Source organism: Caenorhabditis elegans, chromosome IV (assembly GCF_000002985.6).
Source record: "Caenorhabditis elegans chromosome IV".
NCBI classification, from domain to species: Eukaryota; Metazoa; Nematoda; class Chromadorea; order Rhabditida; family Rhabditidae; genus Caenorhabditis; species Caenorhabditis elegans.
Window position 1 is genome coordinate 5,438,677 of NC_003282.8, and position 19,072 is coordinate 5,457,748.

Sequence of the window (19,072 nt, forward strand, 5' to 3'; positions counted from 1 at the left end):
AAGCTTTTGAAACAGTAAAATGTTAAACATTCCAACTATTTCTGATAGTTCTTGAAAATTCCCATTTTATTTGTTGATTTAGTGGTGCACCGTCTTGCTGAAAACACTCAATAAATTTTTAATTTTAATAGTATTTCGGGTTTGCTGAAATTATATCTTCCTTCTAAAAACTTTTCACTGTTTCACGTTGTAATTTTAAGATGAATAACCAAATAGGCAGGGATTGTTCTTTATTACTGGGCGTCATACCTTGGCATTTTATTTCTTATACATACGTGAATCTTATGCTAAACTTGAAAATTATTCTGAAAAAAAAAATCAAAATTCCAGATAAATAATCCCAAAAACCGTTTCAAAACGGAGTTCCATCAAGAAATCGCGTCATCGCTTGTCCGGATATGACATGCGTGTCGTTTCACACACCTCCGCTTCTACGGCGATATTCTTCAATTCTTCAAAATCTTTTTTTCTTCTTCCTATTGCATATTCCAATCAGTTCGACAGTAAAACAACTTACTGTACCCGGACAAATAGTTCTAGGAGGATTATTTCCAATTCATGAAGCCGGAAGAAATGCATCACATCAATGTGGAAAGATTAAAGCAGATCAAGGAGTTCAGAGAATGGTGGCAATGTTATTTGCATTGGAAAAGGTTAATCGAGATAGACAACTACTTCCACAAGCAAGTTTAGGAGCACAGATTTTGGATACATGGTAAGCCTAAGCTTTTCTAAACTTTTTTGATAGGAAATATGAGTATTCAGTATACAGCATATCAGAATATTAATATGCGATGGAATTTATATCAAATTGGTGAAACAGTTAAACATTTAATTTCCAAGGTTTAGCCGAAAAATATAAAACTATGTATTTTGTTGTTTTTGGTGTCATTTTTGCAAATATTATTTATACAAAGTTTTCAAAGTGTCGAAGAGTTACATAACGAAGAATTAAGATAATAATCTTGACATAGTGAAACCGTTACAATTTCGATATTTATAGTTGTTACTTAAAACATGGAATTTTTCAGCATATTCAACTAATAAGTTTTGGTTACCGTTTGAAGTAGTGAAATATTCAAATTTTTGGTACATTTTCAAAATAGCTCAAACTTATATAATTTTCCTAGAATTTAGGCGCTTATTCTGCTTAGAAAACATAATTTAGCAATATAAAGAATTCATTTTTACACAGGGAAACAGTTAGGATGTTAGTTTTTATAGTTATATAGAGTTACTGACGTAAAAAATGCAAAATATTACTTCACCCCTTAAATTTATTTCACATGAACCGAACAGAAACAAATAAAAATAACAAAATTGTTCATATTGAATCGACGAAGCAGTTAAAAAATTTTAAATTCAAAAAATTAATAATTTAACGAAATATCATTTTTTTGGCTAAGAACTCTGAAATTATTTTAAAAACTACAGTAACAAGTAAAGTACAGTTTTGACAATAGAATACAAATTTATATTCGCTAACTCTTTTAGTACAAACATTGTCAAATTTTATTAAACAGCTACATAAGCAATTATGAAAAAAGTCTAGTATACTTTTCGTTGATAGTTTAAAATAGGGTAAACTTTTTTTTTTCATGTGCTACTTAAAAACTAAGTTATATGTGGTTTTCCAAATTATAGAAACACAAATTTTGAATACATTACAGAAAACAAAAGCAATACTTATATCAAAATTATACAAAGCAAAGATTTTATTTTAATTTGGTGAAACAGTTGAAATTTTGAATTTTATTAGTAAAAAGGAACAAACAACGATTTTTGACCTTTGATTCAAATTGAAAACAAATTAAAATTTTTTTTGAAGCGTTCTACTACAATCTTTGTGAATTTTGCGTCACTCGAGTGATTCAAAACTACTTGTCCACTACAAACTTCAAAGAAAAACATACTCTCCGGGACTAATATAATGCTAATCAGCATAAAGATTTTTTTAAAGCCTTTCATTAATTTAAAAAAAAAACATGTAGTAAAAATATCTAAAATTTTGAAGGTGAGGTGGAAAACGAAAGTTTTTCGAATAATCATACGCAGGGGTCTTTTAATTTAATTTAATTTTATTTTATTATGATTGTTAGTCGTGAAAAACAGGCACAAATAATAATAATAGAAATACAAACAAACACAATAGAATCAAATAATAGTCAAGAGGAAAATCGAAGCAAAAAAATTCAAAGGAAAGGCCAACACATGGAAGGATTGCTAATTATTATTTTATTTTAGCTTATTCGAAAGCATCATAAACAAAAAAGATTCAGAAAAGGGCTTCTAAATAGCAAAAATATAAAAATTACAGCTCAGTTGACAGTTATGCATTGGAACAAACTCTTGAATTCATAAAATCAGTCATGTCAAATGGAGATGGAGTAACATGTGCAGATGGTTCAACTGGTTCATATACTAGACAGCCAGTTGTTGCAGTTGTTGGAGCTGCTGGAAGTCAAGTCAGTGTTATGGTTGCTTCGATGTTACAATTGTTCAAGGTGAGGGCACACTGATGTGAAAAATAGAAACATTTGAACGAGTTTTTTTAAATACAGAGTGGAGTGAATAGGGATTTTGAACTAAATATCAAAAATAGTTCCGAATTCAGAAATACCCAAAAAAAAAACAACAAAAAAATTGAGAAAAAACAATACGACTAATTAAAAAAAAACACACCCACTTTCGAATCAATCAGTGTCTTCGAACTCCGCCTACTTCATCTGATTGGTTCGAAAGTGGGCGGCGCAAACTGCTGATTGGTCTTGTAGCTCTAACTTCGGAGGGAATTCAAAAAAGAAATTAGCAAAAAGCGAAACATAACATTCCAAAGAATTAATATTTCTTGAATTTTTTATTTGTGTTTTGAAGTATTTCTAAACATCAGATTATTTTTGAAATTTTGAAGCTAAATCACACAAATGCGTTTCAGTCAACTGTTTTTATAAATAATGTTTTTACTTTGAAGACTATTAAAATACAAAATTCATTGTCTCAAAAATAGAAATAAAAGTATCTAAAGTCTCCTTCAATATATTTTTTCCTTGAAGATTCCTCAAGTCAGCTACAGTTCAACAGGAGCCGAATTAAGTGAGAAGCCCCGATTCGCTTTTTTCTCAAGAGTTGTTCCACCAGACAACCTGCAAGCTCAAGTCATGGCTAGAGTTGTTTGTTTTTCTTCACTTTTTAAATCATCCTGGCATGAAATTGTTCAGATTGGAGCACTGGAATGGACATATGTACATGCAATTGCTGATACGGGATCCTATGGTGAAAGAGGAATGGATTCATTTCGAGCAGCTGCAGCTGAAAATGGAATTTGTATTGATGGAGATGTACAGAAGATTTCGAGAAGATGGACTGAGAAAAATTTCAGGTATTTAAAAGCAACATGTATAACCGCGAAGTAAATAAGCAAAAGCTTTTATTTTATTCGCCTAAAATTTGAAACAGGGAAACATTTGGAATATATATATATTTTTCAATGCAAATGAGATAAAAATTAGTTTTTACGCTAATAGAAAAATGAAATCAATTAAAAAATATTTGAAAATATGAAAATTGAAATTCTGAATGTTTCATCATCAAAATATTACAGAGAGTTTGAAAATTTAGATTGATTCGATGCACGCGCATGTACCCCAAATTTCAAAGAGAAATCATGAAAATTCCTTACAAAATTGATTTTTTCCAGAGATCTCCTAATCCGAATGCATCGAACACGGAAGGCTCGTGGAGTGGTGATGTTTGTCGATGAAGATAATTTAAAACGACTTCTCAAGACGTTGGATCTTCTTGTAGCTGAAGGACATACCGAATTGGATAGACATTTTTGGTAAGAATGAGAAATTACAGTTCTCGGAAATGTTTATGAACATTTTAACCGTTATAAAATTTCTATATATTCTAGAAACACACGATAAAAATGTTATGGTATTGCCAGACAGAACAATTAAATTTGGATGATGGCTGACATTTTAAGCAAATCATTTACACGCAACTTCTATCTAAACCACTTTTAATCGTTCAAAATTCATTACAAAATTACACAAAACTAAATAGTTACATCGGAACACTTTAGGATTAGAATCAGCTGACAATTAAAAACTACATAAAACAGTACATTTCAAACCATTGAGAATTCGAAAACAGAGTTAATATTTTCGATGTATCAAATGTAAAAATTAAGGGAACAAATGAAAATAATTAAAATATGTTGTAAAAGTATTGTAAAAATGTCAAAAAATCTCCAAACACAGCAAATATGTATATCGTGCCAGCATATGCTTTCCTTTAATTACACTATCTGTGAAACAGTGAAAATATTTTGTGATTATTGTTGAATACGAAGAACATTCAAATAGTTTTATATAACTATGAACTTAAATCTTTATTTACAATTTAAAAATGGTACCTGATTTTCAAAGCCAGGCTTTATTGAATTAAATTATATTCATTAAACTATATAGAAAACGTAAAACTGTTGATGGTTAAAGTTTGTCGCATTCCACTGTTGTGGAAAGATTACAACTCAATTTGGTTTGTGGCTGACTTAGGACAAATAATTCACGCGTTTGCCTCTTAGAAAATAGTATAAACTGTTATAATTAGTAAAAAAAACTTTTTCATTTTTCGTTAAAATTTCATAACCAAGTTCTAAAAATTAGCAAAATTAGATAGAGGTGAGAATTAAAAACTATATGAAACAGCTGAAACAGTACATTTTTACAAGTAAGTATTATCAAAGTTTTTATTTAAACAAAAAGTTGAGAACTCAAGATTAGAGTTCATATTTTTGATGTATATTTGGGTTATTAACGCTTAAAATTAAAAGGATAAAATTGATAATCGAATAATCGTTCCCGCATAGGCTTCCTGTTATTTATACTTTATGTGAAACAGTGAAAAATGTGTATGTTTATGAGTCTTGAAAAACAACTACAACAACTAAAACTTGCATAGGCGGCTCATCGATTAAATTAAAAAATTGTTCTTCTAACTTTACTAATAACTTAAAACAGTTTCTATTTAAGGTTTGTTGCATCCGACTCATGGGGTATCAAACAATCAGTTGTCCGTGGATTGGAGCATCGAACATACGGAGCAATCACAATTGCTCCAATGGTACGAGAAGAAACTGGATATTTGGAATATTTTCGATCACTTTCCCCAAAAGGATTTGTTTTCTTGGAAGAGTTTTTCGAGTATCTCGGATGTTCGGCCACTGTAGATGTCAAGACTTTTGGAGATTGTTTTGATATGGTTAATATTACTTTGAAACAGGTTTGTGTGGATTTCTTTTTTTTTTTGACATGTCTTTATATAATTTAAAATTGAGACATCCATCGCTCAAGAACAATCATTTTCATAAATGTTCTGAAGGAGTTTTTACAGGAATCCTATGTTCCATTTGTGGTTGACACTGTAAAAATAATTGCAAAAGCAATTTCAATGTACATTGAAGATGATTGTGGGAAGATTCCATTTCATAAGTGTACATTGGCTCAATCAGGGTTCAGAGGAGAACGTCTTCAAAGATATTATAGGAATATGTCTCTCATCAGTAAGTCGAACTTAAATTTCTTAAATTTTTAATTTTATAGACTTTCGTGGTCGTACTTGCAAGTTTTTCTTGAAGTTCTAATTTTTAAAATAATTTTTCTGAAACAGAACTTTTTAAAAATTGAATTTTGAACAATTAGCGGAAGGTTTTTTTTTCACAAATTATTGGGGTTCATCGCCGATTGGTTTAAAATTTAAATATGAAAATCAATTAAAAGGACGAAAACTGCATTATTTATAGCTGGACTTCAGAATTAGAATTAATTTTATAGAAGAAAGGCAGGAGATCCGCAACATCAATTTTTAAAATTGATATTTTATAATCTCACACGCAAACAGTAAAAAAAAATTTTGAATTTTTTAAGATAATTTGAATATTTCCAGAAAACGAGCCAGCCTTAATCGATGCGAATGGTGACGGAATCGGACGATATGATGTCTTCCAATTGGATATAAATGGAGTATATCAAAAAGTTGGAAAATGGAGATCTACAGATGATTTCTTGTCTGTTGAAGTCGAGAAAATCCGTCACGCATTCAAAACAGCTCACGGAGAACGGCCGATGAGCGTGTGCTCCACGGATTGTCCACGTGGACATTACAGAGCATATCAGGATCAGACGTGTTGTTGGGCATGTATTCCATGTGATACTTCTACAAGTATTCATAATGAAACAAGGTTCGCAAACTGCTGAAAAAACGGTTTAAATGGACCAGAATACTTATGCTTCTTGACTGGTGGTATTAAAAACACAGTGAAACCGTAAAAAATTTTAATTAATTTTCTTTTACGAAAATTTTATATTTGAACAAAGATTGAATTTTAAAAACATTGTTTAGCGAAATAAATGGGGATTTTACATTTGAAGATATAAATAAATCATATAAATTGCTGTTTTGCAAAAAATTAAAAACAGCTCCTACTGGCCTATTTTTGACATTTTTATTAAATTTATTGGTATTTCCTTGAATTCTCTGATTTGAAAACATCGTTTTCAAATCTTGAAAAATTATACATAAAACTTTAACAACTATATGCTAAATTTTTTGAATCAAATGTGAAATTTCAGTTGTTTTAAGTTTTCTTTCCAGAAAAGTTATTTGTTGGACTATTATAAATGCGTCATCAGACTTCAGATTGTTTGACCAGCGGTATTGAATAACACAATGAAACAGTAAAAAAGTTGTGAAAATTTTACATATATTTTTTCGACATTGAAATAAATGTTGCGTGTTGCAGCTGTGAAGAGTGTGCTGTTGGAATGGTTCCAGATCGAACTCTTCATTTTTGCGTGCCAATTCCTCCGGTTTCAATGCAGTGAGTTATTTAAGTTCTAGCTGAAACTCTAAATCTCTATTTTCCAGATGGGACACAACATGGTCTCTAATCCCAGCTGCATTCTCAACACTTGGAATCGCATCGACCATATTTGTTGTCTCGGTTTTCTTAAAATTTTCCAATACTCCTGTGGTGAGTTTTTAAATTTTTAAAGTTTTTCAAGCTTTGACTTTTCCGCGAGCTTCTCATTTTGAAATCTAATATTATTATACACTGAAAACTGTTTTAGCCTAGTAATTTAGAAGTTTTTCGAGTTACTGTCGTTTGAAAAAAAAAACTATTTATAAAAAATATGGAAATTCTATGTATAACATTTACACTCAAAATAATAAAACATATGTTTGGCTGGCAGCGGGCGGTACAGCTCGCCACGCCCACTGCAAGTTAACCATAGCGGCGCGCGGATTCCGTGAGATATAGGCGGACGGATACTGGTTGGGGTCCCGATTTTTACCTTTTCTCCGTGATTTCCCGAAACAAGGCGGGTCTTCAATGTTTGGTTTTCTGATTACACGTTGATTGAAACATTATTTTAAATTTTCAGATAATGGCATCTGGAAGAGAGCTATGTTATTGTATGATGTCTGGAATTGGAATGTGCTACACTTTGACATTTTTCTTGGTTTCTCAGCCGACTGTTATCACATGCTCAATGACTCGGGTACGAAGTTTCGTAAAAATTATTTTATTTAAACTTTAAATTAAGATTCTAATGGGTCTATCAATGTCAGCCATTTATGCAGCAATCATCACAAAAACTAATCGACTTGCACGAGTATTCAAACCAGATTCTGCACAAAGACCGAGGTTTATCACTCCAAAAGCTCAGGTGGGAATTTCAATGAAAATATTTACTGTTTCATAGCGTTATTAATACTGGACCAGTTTTTTAAGTAATTGTTGTATCGAATAAGCAATCTTTAAAAAATCCAATTAGAATGTGAAAAACTTGTATTATTATTCCAGAACCATTTTTTTTGTAAATTATCTAAATAACTCATGTTTCACATTAATCATAAAATCAGATTAACAACGTTACAAATTTGCTAGTATTCAAAATGAAAACTGTAGAAACTGAAAATTTCTAGAACTATTTTTTCGCTATTTTGGGATTTTCAAGTAAAATTTCCAGGTTGGAATTTGCATGGGAATAGTATCTGTTCAACTGATCGGAACATTTGTCTGGATACTATTCGATCCACCTGGCACAATGATTGTATTTCCAACAAGAACTGAAGCAGTATTAACTTGTAAAGCAACAACTTCTCATCTCCTTATATCTCTGCTCTACAACATTTTGCTAATTGTCGCCTGCACTGTGTATGCCTTCAAAACACGGAAAATACCGGAAAATTTCAATGAAACACGACATATTGGATTTACAATGTATTCCACGTGTATTCTTTGGCTTGCATTCGGTCCGATTTATTTTGCGACACAGAGTGATTTCAGGGTGAGTAACTGTTTTACGGAGTTATTAAATAATTTGACTAAATTTTCGATAAAATGTTCGAAATCGAAATTGCCCATTCAGAAATAAACGCTTAACTTAAATTAAAAATGTATTTTTCAGATTCAAATAACATCATTGTGCATGTGCATATCACTTTCTGGAACAGTTGCACTTATTTGCTTTTTTGCTCCAAAGGTTCGTTTGTTTCTTTTATTTTTATATTTTTTAATTTTCAAATACTAAAATGTGATGCCAAGTTAAAAATAAATTTCAGTTTCAGGCAATCAATAAATGGTTAAAAGTAATAATGTGAAATTTTTAATGAAAAAAAAAGACTGTTTCAAATTATTGTTAATTTAGATCGATGTTCTTAAATTCAAACTTAGTGATATACTTGAGGTTACAATAAAAAAAATTACTTCCCATTTCGGTAGAATGACGTCACGTCATTGGTTTTAAAAATTAGGTTGACAAGTTTTCAGATGTTAAGTGAGAAAAAAATCATTTTGCATGTTTATGAGTTTTACTCAAAAAATACTTTAGCAACTTTCGTATATTTCTATCCGCTAGAATTGAATTTTGTTTTGTTGTTCTTTTAATAGGTAATAAATATTCAGCAAACTGTTTTTGTTTTAAAATAAAAATTTTGATTAGTGAATAGAAGTTGTGAATTTAATTTTCAATAGAAAACTATTTTAAATAGTTAAAAAATATTTGTACTAATTATATAGATTTCTAAGGGTCGCCGGCACCTAAAAATATGTTTTTTTCTGGTTTTAGTCACGTTTGTTTTGTTGTTGAAAGTGCAAGCTTAAGAATTTTCAAGTTCAAAAGCATCATCTCTAACCTGCCTGAAAAAGTGTATGTTTCATCATTATTATAAGTTCAGACCTCTAAAATTATACAGCACTTGTACCGGACCTTTTGATTCAAATCTATTTATTTACAGGTCTACATAGTTCTCTTCCAACCATACAAAAATGTGAGGACCCGTCAATCAGCTGTTGGACGACTCGTAAATCAACAAATGAGGTTTATGAGGTAGGTTTGCTGTGATTTACCCTATTATAACCCCCGCTCTCCGAATTCTGAAAAATATGCCTGAAAAATAATTTTTAATCTGTCTTTCTCTCTCTAAACAAACCCGCATGGTGTTATTCTTCTAGCCAATTGACCTACAACCCCGATGGATGCAACTCATATCAACCGATGTCTTCCAACCAATCCTATAAACCTAGTAGTGAGTTTTTGAACTGATTAATCAAATCGTCTTGTATAACACAAAGAGCATTTTATTTCCTGTTTCATGTTCTCAACTTGTATAAAGTTTCAGCAGAGGAGAGTTCTCACACGAGCAACGCTCAGGTACAACAGCCAACTCGAGCGATCCCTCCGCATGTAATTGAACAATTGGCAGCGAGTCTACCGATTAGTGATAAAAATGATTTGGGTAAGGATGTGTCTAGAAACTGGTTTAGAATAACATTGCAACAGAGATTACTGAAAGTACATAAAACTATATTGTTTATATGTTATTAACGATTTAAAACAGCAAGCATTTTTCAAAGCAGTAAAGTTAAACTTCGAATTGAAATCTTCTAGTAAATTTGATGTTTTCACATTATTTATTGCTGCAAATTTTTAAATTATGATTTTTAAAAACACGCAATGGAAACTGACTAACATATAAACAGTTGGGCAAATGAAAACATTATGAAGTAGTCTTTCTACAAAAATTTATGATTGTAAAAAAGGTTTGGACAATAAATGTGGATTAATGTGTATAGAAACCAGTTTTGAAAAATAAACGCTTTAATCGTTTGAAGTACTGAAAGTCAAACTAGTTTGACTATATTTTCAATGCGAAACAGCAGAAATTTTTCAAAAAAATTGTAAAGCTTCAATTGGAAGCTTTAATAAATTAGAGCATATTTTTCCATTTTTGACTGTTCTATTATAAAAATAACTTGATGATAAAAAGCGCGCTAAATTTTTTGAACTAAGTTATAGTTATGTTAGTTTTTTTTTAAATTTAATTCAAGGAGAACTGACTAACATTTAAAAAGTTCAACCTAAGAAAACATCATGAAACATTTAACATTATTTTGCAAAACTCAAAATTGATTTAATTAATTCAGCATTTTAGCAAATGGCACCAGAAGTCATTAAAAAATATATTTAATTTTTTAATTTCATAAAAAAGTTATATTTATCAAAAGCAATATTTTCCCACTTTCGCGTGTTCAATTTTCGATGTCGGTGAACATTAAAACTCGCACCATATGTTTTTGAAATCATCAAATGAGTTTTGTAAAACGAAATAAACTGTGTTAGAATTAAATAGTCCAATTTATAAAAACATTTTGAAACAGTTATTTTTTTCCTGCAGAGATACAAATCATCCGAAAAAATATTTGAACAATAATCAGCAGATTCTTTTTTTTCAATTTGATATCAGTGTGAAACGGTAAAATGCATTTAAAAAATCCATTGTCTTGCACAATGAGTCTTTTGAAAAGAAACATTTTTAAATTAGTAAAAATGTTTTCGTGTATTCCAACTTTTTCTTTTTTTTTTCTTGAAAGTTTTGAGTATAAATTTGATTTAACTGTTTCAAGAGGTTGGCACAAACATGAATAATGATGCCAAGTGAATATTTCAAAAATTCAAATAAACAATTAAATAGTAAAACAATACCTAACAATTTTCCGTTTTACATTTTATGATTGGATACTGGAATATTAACAGTGAGTTTTAAGTTTTAATTTCTGAGTATTGTGAAACAGTAAACCGCACTTTTTAAAATTCTGTAATAAAAAATAAATTTTGTGAAACTGATTTATTTCTACTACTACTAAAAGTGGCAAAAAAGAATATTTAAAAAACATTAAAAACTTATTTTTCTTATTTTTTAATTGTTCAACTTTTCAAAAATTTATATTCATAAGTCTTCCGAATCACAATTTTTCAAAATCGATAACAGGATTACTAAATCACATCAATTGACTAAGTATTAAAGTTTCCAACTTATAAAAACATTATGAAATATGTTTATTTTTCTCGAAAATCACAATTATTAAAAATAATTTGAAAATGGGAACACAAACATGATTAACGCCAAGTCAAAAGTTCAAAAATTTCAAAATAATAATTTTCATGTTTCAAAAGGTTTACAATAAGTCATCAGTATCGACACTATTAGTTGTCTTAAGTTTTAGCTGGTAAGTATTGTGAAACAGGGAATAATATTTTGAAAAAAGAAATCTATTCGCAACAAGCTAATTCAATTTTCATTCTCATAAATTTTCCTTTTCAAGTCCAAATTTTCAGTGAAAAAGTTGTCACTCCAAGACAAATTCTTCAACAATAACAATAATAACGAGAACAGTGAAGAGATTCGTCGTCGTCGTCCGAGCAGTGTTCATACAGTCGGAGCAGTTACAAATGGCTCATCAGTTGCTCATATTCCACCAAGAAGCTACACAGATGAACCAAAATCATCAATGATTCGGCAGGACACTGCAAAGAGTAGAACAAGTCTTGCAGAATCTCATCAAGTTGACCTTATTCTGGAAGAAATTGCAGCCGACACTAATTCCACTTTTCTTTGATCTCTTTTCTATTTATCTCAATAATTTCCAACGGGTTTTCTCTCGATTCCGTGAATCTTCTCTTTTTCCTCATTTTATGTGCCTTTAGGATCTCTTGCTCCAACATGGATTTCAAATGTTTTTCGGTGATTTTTTCTTGTATAAAAACTTTTTTTTCCATTTTTTTTGATAGAAAGTCTCAATTCCGTGACTTTTCTCTTTCATTAGAATTTTGCATTGCTAAAGAAATTAAAAAAAACCTACAAGCACATCCCCATTTATTGACACCACGAGCTCCTGTGTTGTGGGCATGTAGGTAAACAGGTATTTGCCTAGTTTTTCTTTTTCAGAAGATCATAAAATGAAAATAAAACATTAAATTTTTATTATGCGGAGTAACTCTGATTAAAACGTATTGGTCATTGATTTTGTAGCAAAAAGAACAGGGAAAAATGTTCAGTGCATGAAAAGGGCTCTAAAAAATAACAGGGACAAAATAATTGCAGACGGAAACGGTTTCATTTAATTTTCCTGGACAAGTTGAAGGACTCCGTAGTTTTTGGCGAATTGGCCGATTTTGCATGTACACTCTGGAAAATATAATTATTTGAATTTGTTTCAGAAAAAATGAAAAACTAACCATTGATTACTGTAACAGATTTACAGATTGGACACGAGATTTGATTGCTGTGTTTCAGAATATTTTGAATACATCCTTCACACAAAGTATGTCCACATTTGTCGAGAATTCGCGGGGTTTGGGTAGAGCAATTCTTACTGTATTTTGTTGAACAAATTGCACAAGTTGGACGGTTTGATTCTCTGAAAATTATTGATTTGTGTGAGAAGAACTAATTATTAAATTTCACCTTGAGACTCCATTTTCCACTGAAACATCAGTATTGCTTCGAACAGTGCCACCAAGTAGAACCATCTCGATATCAGGCAGTTTCTTTGAATTTCTTTCATTTGTTTCTTCAAGAACTATCACAAATGGTACCAAATTGAGAAAGCATGTAGGTGTGCAGAAGATATCAGTGAGAACCATCAGCAGCATATTTCTATACATTCCGAAATACAGGAAAGTGAAGAATGTTGGAATGATAAGAGCGTGAAAGAAAATTGTTAGAATAACAAACTCTTTCCATTCAACTGTTCGTTTCATCCGAGGGTACGATGACTCAACATTCCAGATGAACAAGAAGTAGTACAATGCAAAGACGATGTGCAATGCAATGTAGATACACACGGGGACCTGAAAAACACGATTTTTAAAATTTTTATACTGTTAAGTATGTCTCAGAACAGTAATTATTATCTTAAAAATTTTCGTCGATTTTACTAATTCGTCGTAATTAAATAGCAAGTTTTTGGAACTTGTAATACGGAAATTTTGCATCAAAAATAACTCACTCCTATGTGGGTAATAGGTAAAAACATTAAAATCAATGGATACATTGAAATTAAATAAATTACGACAATTCCAATCGCATAGTCTCGTTTACATTTCTCCAAATCTTCAGTCTTGAACTTCCAATCGTATGCCACAATTCCAATTTTGAGAATTCCAGTGAACATAGTGATGAAAACAAGTGCGTAGGGGATAAAACGCAGTAGATCCTTTTGAATTCCATCCTTAATTCTATCCGAAAATTCTTTTGAATATGTTACATCGATTAGTTCAAATTGGTAGCAGATAAAAGCTGCGAGAATAGTCAAAGGAATATCAAAACATTGGGAATATCTTGGATATTTGTGGATTTGATCCATGTTGACGGGTGGAGAAGAGCGGAAATTGAGAGTGAGCGTGAGACCTCTCTCAATGAAAGTGCCCATCCGCCCGCGGTTATCGATCTGGACAAAGTGTGAATATAACGCGGGGTAGATCAAAAATTTTGATCTCATGCAAATAAAAATTTTGTCAGTGTTTAGAGTTTAAGATCTAATGCAAGTTTAACCATCCGACAGCCGGGATAAAATTTGAAAGTTTTTTTTTCTTAAAAAGTGAAAATTTAAATATACAAGACAAGATAAAATTAAAAAAAAGCAATGTTAACTTGCAAAACAATAATTTTGAAACCGTTCAACTTTTGAATTGTCTCATTTTTGGCAAATTGTGAATTGTTCTGGAAATGTTTTGAAGGATTTTATAGTTTTTTCTTCAATTCGTTATAACTAAGCTCCATCTACCAGATAATGCCAAGAAATCAATTTATCAATTTTCCCAATAACTTTTCCTCCGTTCCCATAGATTGAGTTTTTTTTAATCCAAAACGTGAACCTATTTTTTTAATTGCGTGTGGCAACAAACAAAGTATAAAAAATTAGTCAAGTCGATTTTTCAAATTATTTCGATCAATCTAACCGACCGAAGTGTTGAAAACCATTTTTGTCAAAGTGTGAGTTATTTCTTCTTCCATTTGCCACGCGGCCGCCGAAAAACAGTTTGGTGGCCGAGTGTTCTCCTATTGGAAACTTTGGAAAACTAGGCCAGCATCTTTTGGCTCCTAGATTGTACATAATTTTTAGTTTTCAATATACTAGGTAAAATCGATATGTAAAATCACAAATTTGCAGGATACGCTCAAACACGTGGCAATTTGAAAAAATGCTTATTGAACTCATCATATTGCTTACCGTGTTCGCCCCGATGCTTGTCTCCTGTATGAAAAAGAAGAACGAGGCGGCAAAACTAAAGCCACGTGATCTCGATTCAAAATCTCCCGGTGGACCACCGACTCCCGGTGGAGCCAATAAGAGTGGTGGTGCTGGAGGTGGTGGCGGCGCTGGAGACGCTAATAGTCTTCTCAAAAAAGAAGTCAAAGGTGAGAATCCTCGCCGATGTTTATTTTGTGTTTCTTTTTCGGGAGTCTTCGAATCCCAGAATTTTGTAGGCTGATAGTTTCAAAAGCTAGCCTATAAATGTTTTGTTTTCAGAAGAAAAGATGGCGGAGCGTCCAGCTGATGACAATGAGACAATCAACGATGCAAAGTCCAACTGGGGAACTGTCGCCTAATGTGTTTGAACTTTGTGATATTCATGTTTTTTTTTCTGTATGAATTAAATGAACTGTAAGAAATTGTTGCATACTATTGAATCCACAATACAATCTATAGAATGCTAGTCGAGTTGCTCATTGAGCACTGCGCGTTAACTGATACAAGTTATAGTAATATTATTGAAAAAAAAACACTTCTTCAGTTGATGAAGCAAGCCTTGGCCAACTGCGGAAAGCCAGAATACCCGTATGACTGGGAGCCAAGAATGCCGCTCAACTACATGGTGAAATAAGTTGGTTGCTGCATAAAGAGTCCCATAGATTGATGTATAACATAATTTCAGTTAATAGTTCTAGGAATTTAATTAAAATCACATCTTACATAAAACTTCAAAAAGATTATCATCAGGATTTGTCACTACATCATAATCGTCCAAATTGAAAAAAATTTGCCGAAGTATGTGGTTTGGAAAAGTCTTTCTTTTGCAAGTTTTGGAAAATCTTGAAAACTAAATTAATTTAATTTTAGAATTTTTCCATATATAAATTAATGAAAACTAAATTTTAACGGCTACGACAAGGAAAGAGGGCGAAATTTAAGTTTTTTACGAAATTCCGTCGTTTCTCTCGAAATAATGACCTTTTTTCATTAAAAAACCCAAAAAATCGGTTTTCATGGGTCAAAATATCGAAAAAAGTGTCAAAAAATATTTTTGCGGGAAATTCAAATTTTCTGTGAAAAAATTTTGGCGGGAAATTCAAATTTTCTTTGAAAAATTTTGGCGGGAAATTCAAATTTTCGGTGAAAAAATTTTGGCGGGAAATTCAAATTTTCTGTGAAAAATTTTGGCGGGAAATTCAAATTTTCTGTGAAAAATTTGGCGGGAAATTCAAATTTTCTGTGAAAAAATTTTGGCGGGAAATTCAAATTTTCTGTGAAAAATTTTGGCGGGAAATTCAAATTTTCTGTGAAAAATTTTGGCGGGAAATTCACATTTTCTGAGAAAAATTTTCCCATCGTGGTGAGACCCATCGTGGTGAGACCCATCATGGTGAGACCCATCGTGGTGAGACCCATCATGGTGAGACCCATCGTGGTGAGACCCACCCATTAACTTTGGTGGGAAATTCAAATTTTCTGGGAAAAATTTTCCCATCGTGGTGAGACCCATCGTGGTGAGACCCATCATGGCGAGACCCATCGTGGTGAGACCCACCCATTAACTTTGGTGGGAAATTCAAATTTTCTGTGAAAAAAATTTGGCGGGAAATTCAAATTTTCGGTGAAAAAATTTTGGCGGGAAATTCAAATTTTCTGTGAAAAAATTTTCCCATCGTGGTGAGACCCATCATGGCGAGACCCATCGTGGCGAGACCCATCGTGGTGAGACCCATCGTGGTGAGACCCACCCATTAACTATGGTGGGAAATTCAAATTTTCTGAAAAAAAATTTAGCGGGAAATTCAAATTTTCGGTGAAAAAATTTTGGCGGGAAATTCAAATTTTCTGTGAAAAAATTTTCCCATCGTGGTGAGACCCATCATGGCGAGACCCATCGTGGCGAGACCCATCGTGGCGAGACCCATCGTGGTGAGACCCACCCATTAACTATGGTGGGAAATTCAAATTTTCTGAAAAAAATTTAGCGGGAAATTCAAATTTTCTAAGAAAAAGTTCTGATTTTTTGTAGATCTTTCTGGAAAATTCAAGCAATTTCTAGAATGTTTCTGCTAAAAAAACAAATAAGAAAGAAACGTTCCATCTGTAGAAAAAGGCTTAGAAATTTTAGAATTTGACTTGAATTTTGAGTACGCCAGTCGGAGCATGCGCTTTAGCGCGTGCGAACAGCTGGTATAAAATAAAAATGTGAAATTTCGACCGATTGGCCGTGTCGCAGAAAAAAATAAATTACGTGTTCTAAAAAAAATTTTTTAAAGGAAACGCATTAAAATAATCATTACCTCCCAAAACCTTGTCATTTCGCAACTTTTACTTTTTGACGCGCAACTTCACTTGGTAAGTTTTACAAATTTCTCTTTTGGCGAATCGAAATTCTCATTTTCAGAGAGGAAAATGCTGCATTTAATGTCATCGTTTTTCTACATATTCTTCACTTCGTGTGCAACAATTAATTTCAACATTTATCGAATAGACATGTTTGAATGTTGCCGAATACTTACCTGCCATTGTAGGTTTTGCATTTGGAGCAGCAGGAGCAGGAGCTGGTGGGGCATCTGGAGCCTTTGATGCTGGAATCGGGTCGCCTCCTTTATCACTTTTTCCAGTTTTTCCACTTTTGTACTTGTTTCCGAGTTTTCCAACTTGCTACCGCCTGTCTTTTTCTGAAAATTATTCTCATTTCCGAGTTATTCTTTGAATAAAATACCTTCCCGCACAAGAACAAAACGTGAATTGTTGCACACGAAGTGAAGAATATGTAGAAAAACGATGACATTAAATGCAGCATTTTCCTCTCTGAAAATGAGAATTTCGATTCGCCAAAAGAGAAATTTGTAAAACTTACCAAGTGAAGTTGCGCGTCAAAAAGTAAAAGTTGCGAAATGACAAGGTTTTGGGAGGTAATGATTATTTTAATGCGTTTCCTTTAAAAAATTTTTTTTAGGACACGTAATTTATTTTTTTCTGCGACACGGCCAATCGGTCGAAATTTCACATTTTTATTTTATACCAGCTGTTCGCACGCGCTAAAGCGCATGCTCCGACTGGCGTACTCAAAATTCAAGTCAAATTCTAAAATTTCTAAGCCTTTTTCTACAGATGGAACGTTTCTTTCCTATTTGTTTTTTTAGCAGAAACATTCCAGAAATTGCTTGAATTTTCCAGAAAGATCTACAAAAAATCAGAACTTTTTCTTAGAAAATTTGAATTTCCCGCCAAAATTTTTTCACAGAAAATTTGAATTTCCCGCCAAAATTTTTTCACAGAAAATTTGAATTTCCCGCAAAAATATTTTCACTGAAAATTTGAATTTCCCGCAAAAATTAATGGGTGGTTCTAACCACGATGGGTCTCGCCACGATGGGTCTCGCCACGATGGGTCTCAACACGATGGGTCTCACCACGATGGGTCTCACCACGATGGGCCTCGCCACGATGAGTCTCACCACGATGGGTCTCACCACGATGGGTCTCACCACGATGGGTCTCGCCACGAAGGCAGACGGGCCCCGCCCATAATTCTCAGTGACTTTGGATGTGACGTCACAAAACCAAACAAACAATCGGAACGAAGTGCGTTTTTCCCGATACTCTTTTATATATAAGTAATGATTTTCATTAAACTTTACAAATATAATTTAAGTTCATAATTAAAAACTATCAAATTTTTGTTTTTTTAAAAAGATAGGGAATTTCACGAAATTTTTCAAAAATTCATGTGCAATGATTTGATTCTTTCGATTTTTTTTTAGAGAAGTAGCATATCTTTTTGGAAAAATTCAAATTATAAACTTGAAGCAGCGAGGAAAACCTAGTAAACCTGTGAAGGTATAAGAACACAAACATCAATTCCTCAAAAAAGAATGAAAAGTGAACTTTCTTAACAAGCCTTCTTTGGGTTGTACTCAAATTTGATACGTTTTTAAATCTGAAAATTTTAAACAAGAGAAAAAACATTGAGCTTTCAAAAATCATTTATTGAAGGAAATAGCACAGGGCTCTATGGGTTGTACTCGATTGGGAGGTTCTTACGACGAACCATACCGTCTCCTTGGAACCATTCACGGCGGAATTGCTTGGCAGCTCCATCCGGGGTGTTGGTCCACTCAACAGTGATACGGTCGTTGTTTGTATCCTCCTGTCCAAAGGCGAAAGCATCGCAGGAAACGGCAAGAAGAACTGCTTCCTTTGTGTCGAGAACTCCACATGGTGGATCAACTCCAAGTCTTCATATTGGTGGTCTTGATACCGTATCCAATACGGCGAGCCGATGAGTTGATCACCTTGATGTGGTAGGTGTGTTTGTCATCGTATGGGGCATTGAAGACGATCTTAGTACCCGGCTGGGTTTGGATGTCTCCTGGTGGAACGGATTGGGCCATGGCGACTTGTTGAAGGAGTTATGAGAACTCGCAGTGAAGATTATGACAAAATCTTCTCAATTTA

At 32.6% G+C, this 19,072-nt stretch overlaps 3 protein-coding genes, 39 non-coding genes and 1 pseudogene across 51 annotated transcripts; 16 read left to right on the forward strand and 27 right to left on the reverse strand.

Moving 5' to 3' along the window:
- The first annotated feature begins 223 nt into the window (after window positions 1-223).
- Window positions 224-244, forward strand: 21ur-8428. Its single transcript, NR_054023.1, has one exon.
- Window positions 225-245, forward strand: 21ur-14681. Its single transcript, NR_054024.1, has one exon.
- An 83-nt stretch (window positions 246-328) lies between these two features.
- mgl-3 (G-protein coupled receptors family 3 profile domain-containing protein) lies at window positions 329-12,126 on the forward strand (the record flags this gene model as incomplete). Of its 9 annotated transcripts, none has more annotated exons than NM_001083266.5 (18): window positions 329-715; window positions 2,318-2,504; window positions 3,054-3,170; window positions 3,219-3,379; window positions 3,698-3,838; window positions 5,037-5,286; window positions 5,398-5,566; window positions 5,950-6,244; window positions 6,806-6,883; window positions 6,931-7,036; window positions 7,449-7,565; window positions 7,611-7,733; window positions 8,037-8,357; window positions 8,478-8,552; window positions 9,307-9,398; window positions 9,524-9,597; window positions 9,685-9,807; window positions 11,688-12,121. In NM_001083266.5, 18 exons carry the CDS (start codon window positions 399-401, stop codon window positions 11,966-11,968), a joined length of 3,027 nt encoding a protein of 1,008 aa, NP_001076735.3. The 9 variants fall into 9 exon arrangements, 6 of the variants coding, with proteins under 6 accessions (NP_001076735.3, NP_741400.2, NP_001299986.1 ...); NM_171341.5 differs by having other exon boundaries at window positions 331-715; window positions 9,691-9,807; window positions 11,688-12,126; NR_132461.1 differs by having other exon boundaries at window positions 399-715; window positions 6,658-6,883; window positions 9,691-9,807; window positions 11,688-11,968.
- Window positions 756-776, reverse strand: 21ur-1392. The gene has a single exon (NR_054025.1).
- Window positions 916-936, reverse strand: 21ur-12561. The gene has a single exon (NR_054026.1).
- On the reverse strand, window positions 1,281-1,301 carry 21ur-7147. Its single transcript, NR_054027.1, has one exon.
- Window positions 1,282-1,302, reverse strand: 21ur-12738. Its single transcript, NR_054028.1, has one exon.
- 21ur-2968 lies at window positions 1,671-1,691 on the reverse strand. The gene has a single exon (NR_054029.1).
- Window positions 3,389-3,409, reverse strand: 21ur-8730. Its single transcript, NR_054030.1, has one exon.
- Window positions 3,624-3,644, forward strand: 21ur-4908. The gene has a single exon (NR_054031.1).
- 21ur-9176 lies at window positions 3,933-3,953 on the forward strand. The gene has a single exon (NR_054032.1).
- On the reverse strand, window positions 4,058-4,078 carry 21ur-495. Its single transcript, NR_054033.1, has one exon.
- Window positions 4,254-4,274, reverse strand: 21ur-1841. Its single transcript, NR_054034.1, has one exon.
- 21ur-7207 lies at window positions 4,420-4,440 on the reverse strand. Its single transcript, NR_054035.1, has one exon.
- 21ur-8930 lies at window positions 4,646-4,666 on the reverse strand. The gene has a single exon (NR_054036.1).
- 21ur-11218 lies at window positions 4,677-4,697 on the forward strand. The gene has a single exon (NR_054037.1).
- On the reverse strand, window positions 4,839-4,859 carry 21ur-14480. Its single transcript, NR_054038.1, has one exon.
- On the reverse strand, window positions 4,957-4,977 carry 21ur-1230. The gene has a single exon (NR_054039.1).
- On the reverse strand, window positions 5,608-5,628 carry 21ur-6844. The gene has a single exon (NR_054040.1).
- Window positions 5,838-5,858, reverse strand: 21ur-6847. The gene has a single exon (NR_054041.1).
- Window positions 6,263-6,283, reverse strand: 21ur-10368. Its single transcript, NR_054042.1, has one exon.
- 21ur-14664 lies at window positions 6,399-6,419 on the forward strand. The gene has a single exon (NR_054043.1).
- 21ur-5482 lies at window positions 6,676-6,696 on the reverse strand. The gene has a single exon (NR_054044.1).
- Window positions 7,803-7,823, forward strand: 21ur-12168. The gene has a single exon (NR_054045.1).
- 21ur-5421 lies at window positions 7,806-7,826 on the forward strand. Its single transcript, NR_054046.1, has one exon.
- 21ur-11717 lies at window positions 7,952-7,972 on the forward strand. The gene has a single exon (NR_054047.1).
- On the forward strand, window positions 8,412-8,432 carry 21ur-7900. The gene has a single exon (NR_054048.1).
- 21ur-5885 lies at window positions 8,415-8,435 on the forward strand. The gene has a single exon (NR_054049.1).
- 21ur-12679 lies at window positions 8,674-8,694 on the forward strand. Its single transcript, NR_054050.1, has one exon.
- Window positions 9,268-9,288, forward strand: 21ur-8059. Its single transcript, NR_054051.1, has one exon.
- 21ur-10544 lies at window positions 9,843-9,863 on the reverse strand. The gene has a single exon (NR_054052.1).
- 21ur-9389 lies at window positions 10,012-10,032 on the reverse strand. The gene has a single exon (NR_054053.1).
- On the reverse strand, window positions 10,162-10,182 carry 21ur-7218. The gene has a single exon (NR_054054.1).
- Window positions 10,384-10,404, reverse strand: 21ur-7491. Its single transcript, NR_054055.1, has one exon.
- On the reverse strand, window positions 10,388-10,408 carry 21ur-11659. The gene has a single exon (NR_054056.1).
- 21ur-9446 lies at window positions 10,758-10,778 on the reverse strand. The gene has a single exon (NR_054057.1).
- 21ur-11647 lies at window positions 11,075-11,095 on the reverse strand. Its single transcript, NR_054058.1, has one exon.
- On the reverse strand, window positions 11,078-11,098 carry 21ur-9495. Its single transcript, NR_054059.1, has one exon.
- 21ur-5540 lies at window positions 11,339-11,359 on the reverse strand. Its single transcript, NR_054060.1, has one exon.
- Window positions 11,560-11,580, forward strand: 21ur-7011. Its single transcript, NR_054061.1, has one exon.
- A 190-nt stretch (window positions 12,127-12,316) lies between the features above and the next one.
- Y4C6A.3 (RING-type domain-containing protein) lies at window positions 12,317-17,423 on the reverse strand. Its single transcript, NM_068410.5, has 6 exons — window positions 17,334-17,423; window positions 17,128-17,289; window positions 13,361-13,801; window positions 12,817-13,202; window positions 12,588-12,769; window positions 12,317-12,537 (listed from the first exon to the last, which is right to left on the reverse strand). The coding sequence occupies exons 3-6, from the start codon at window positions 13,715-13,717 to the stop codon at window positions 12,470-12,472; spliced, it is 993 nt and encodes a 330-aa protein (NP_500811.1). The 5' UTR covers window positions 13,718-13,801; window positions 17,128-17,289; window positions 17,334-17,423; the 3' UTR covers window positions 12,317-12,469.
- Y4C6A.4 (uncharacterized protein) lies at window positions 14,291-15,031 on the forward strand. The gene is made up of 3 exons (NM_001380230.1): window positions 14,291-14,346; window positions 14,525-14,772; window positions 14,885-15,031. The coding sequence occupies exons 2-3, from the start codon at window positions 14,556-14,558 to the stop codon at window positions 14,962-14,964; spliced, it is 297 nt and encodes a 98-aa protein (NP_001368055.1). The 5' UTR covers window positions 14,291-14,346; window positions 14,525-14,555; the 3' UTR covers window positions 14,965-15,031.
- A 1,168-nt stretch (window positions 17,424-18,591) lies between the features above and the next one.
- On the reverse strand, window positions 18,592-19,045 carry Y4C6A.68 (annotated as a pseudogene). The gene has a single exon. A coding segment is annotated over exon 1 (454 nt).
- Window positions 19,046-19,072: the final 27 nt, after the last annotated feature.

Bases quoted from the DNA above. Each gene is read 5' to 3' on its own strand.
- Y4C6A.3 (NM_068410.5), bottom strand. From the start codon at position 13,717: ATGGATCAAATCCACAAATATCCAAGATATTCCCAATGTTTTGATATT. The intron at 12,770-12,816 runs GTGAAATTTAAT...AATAATTTTCAG, and splicing joins GTGGAAAATGGAGTCTCAAG to AGAATCAAACCGTCCAACTT. The intron at 12,538-12,587 runs GTTAGTTTTTCA...TATATTTTCCAG, and splicing joins ATCTGTTACAGTAATCAATG to AGTGTACATGCAAAATCGGC.
- Y4C6A.4 (NM_001380230.1), top strand. From the start codon at position 14,556: ATGCTTATTGAACTCATCATATTGCTTACCGTGTTCGCCCCGATGCTT. The intron at 14,773-14,884 runs GTGAGAATCCTC...TTTTGTTTTCAG, and splicing joins TCTCAAAAAAGAAGTCAAAG to AAGAAAAGATGGCGGAGCGT.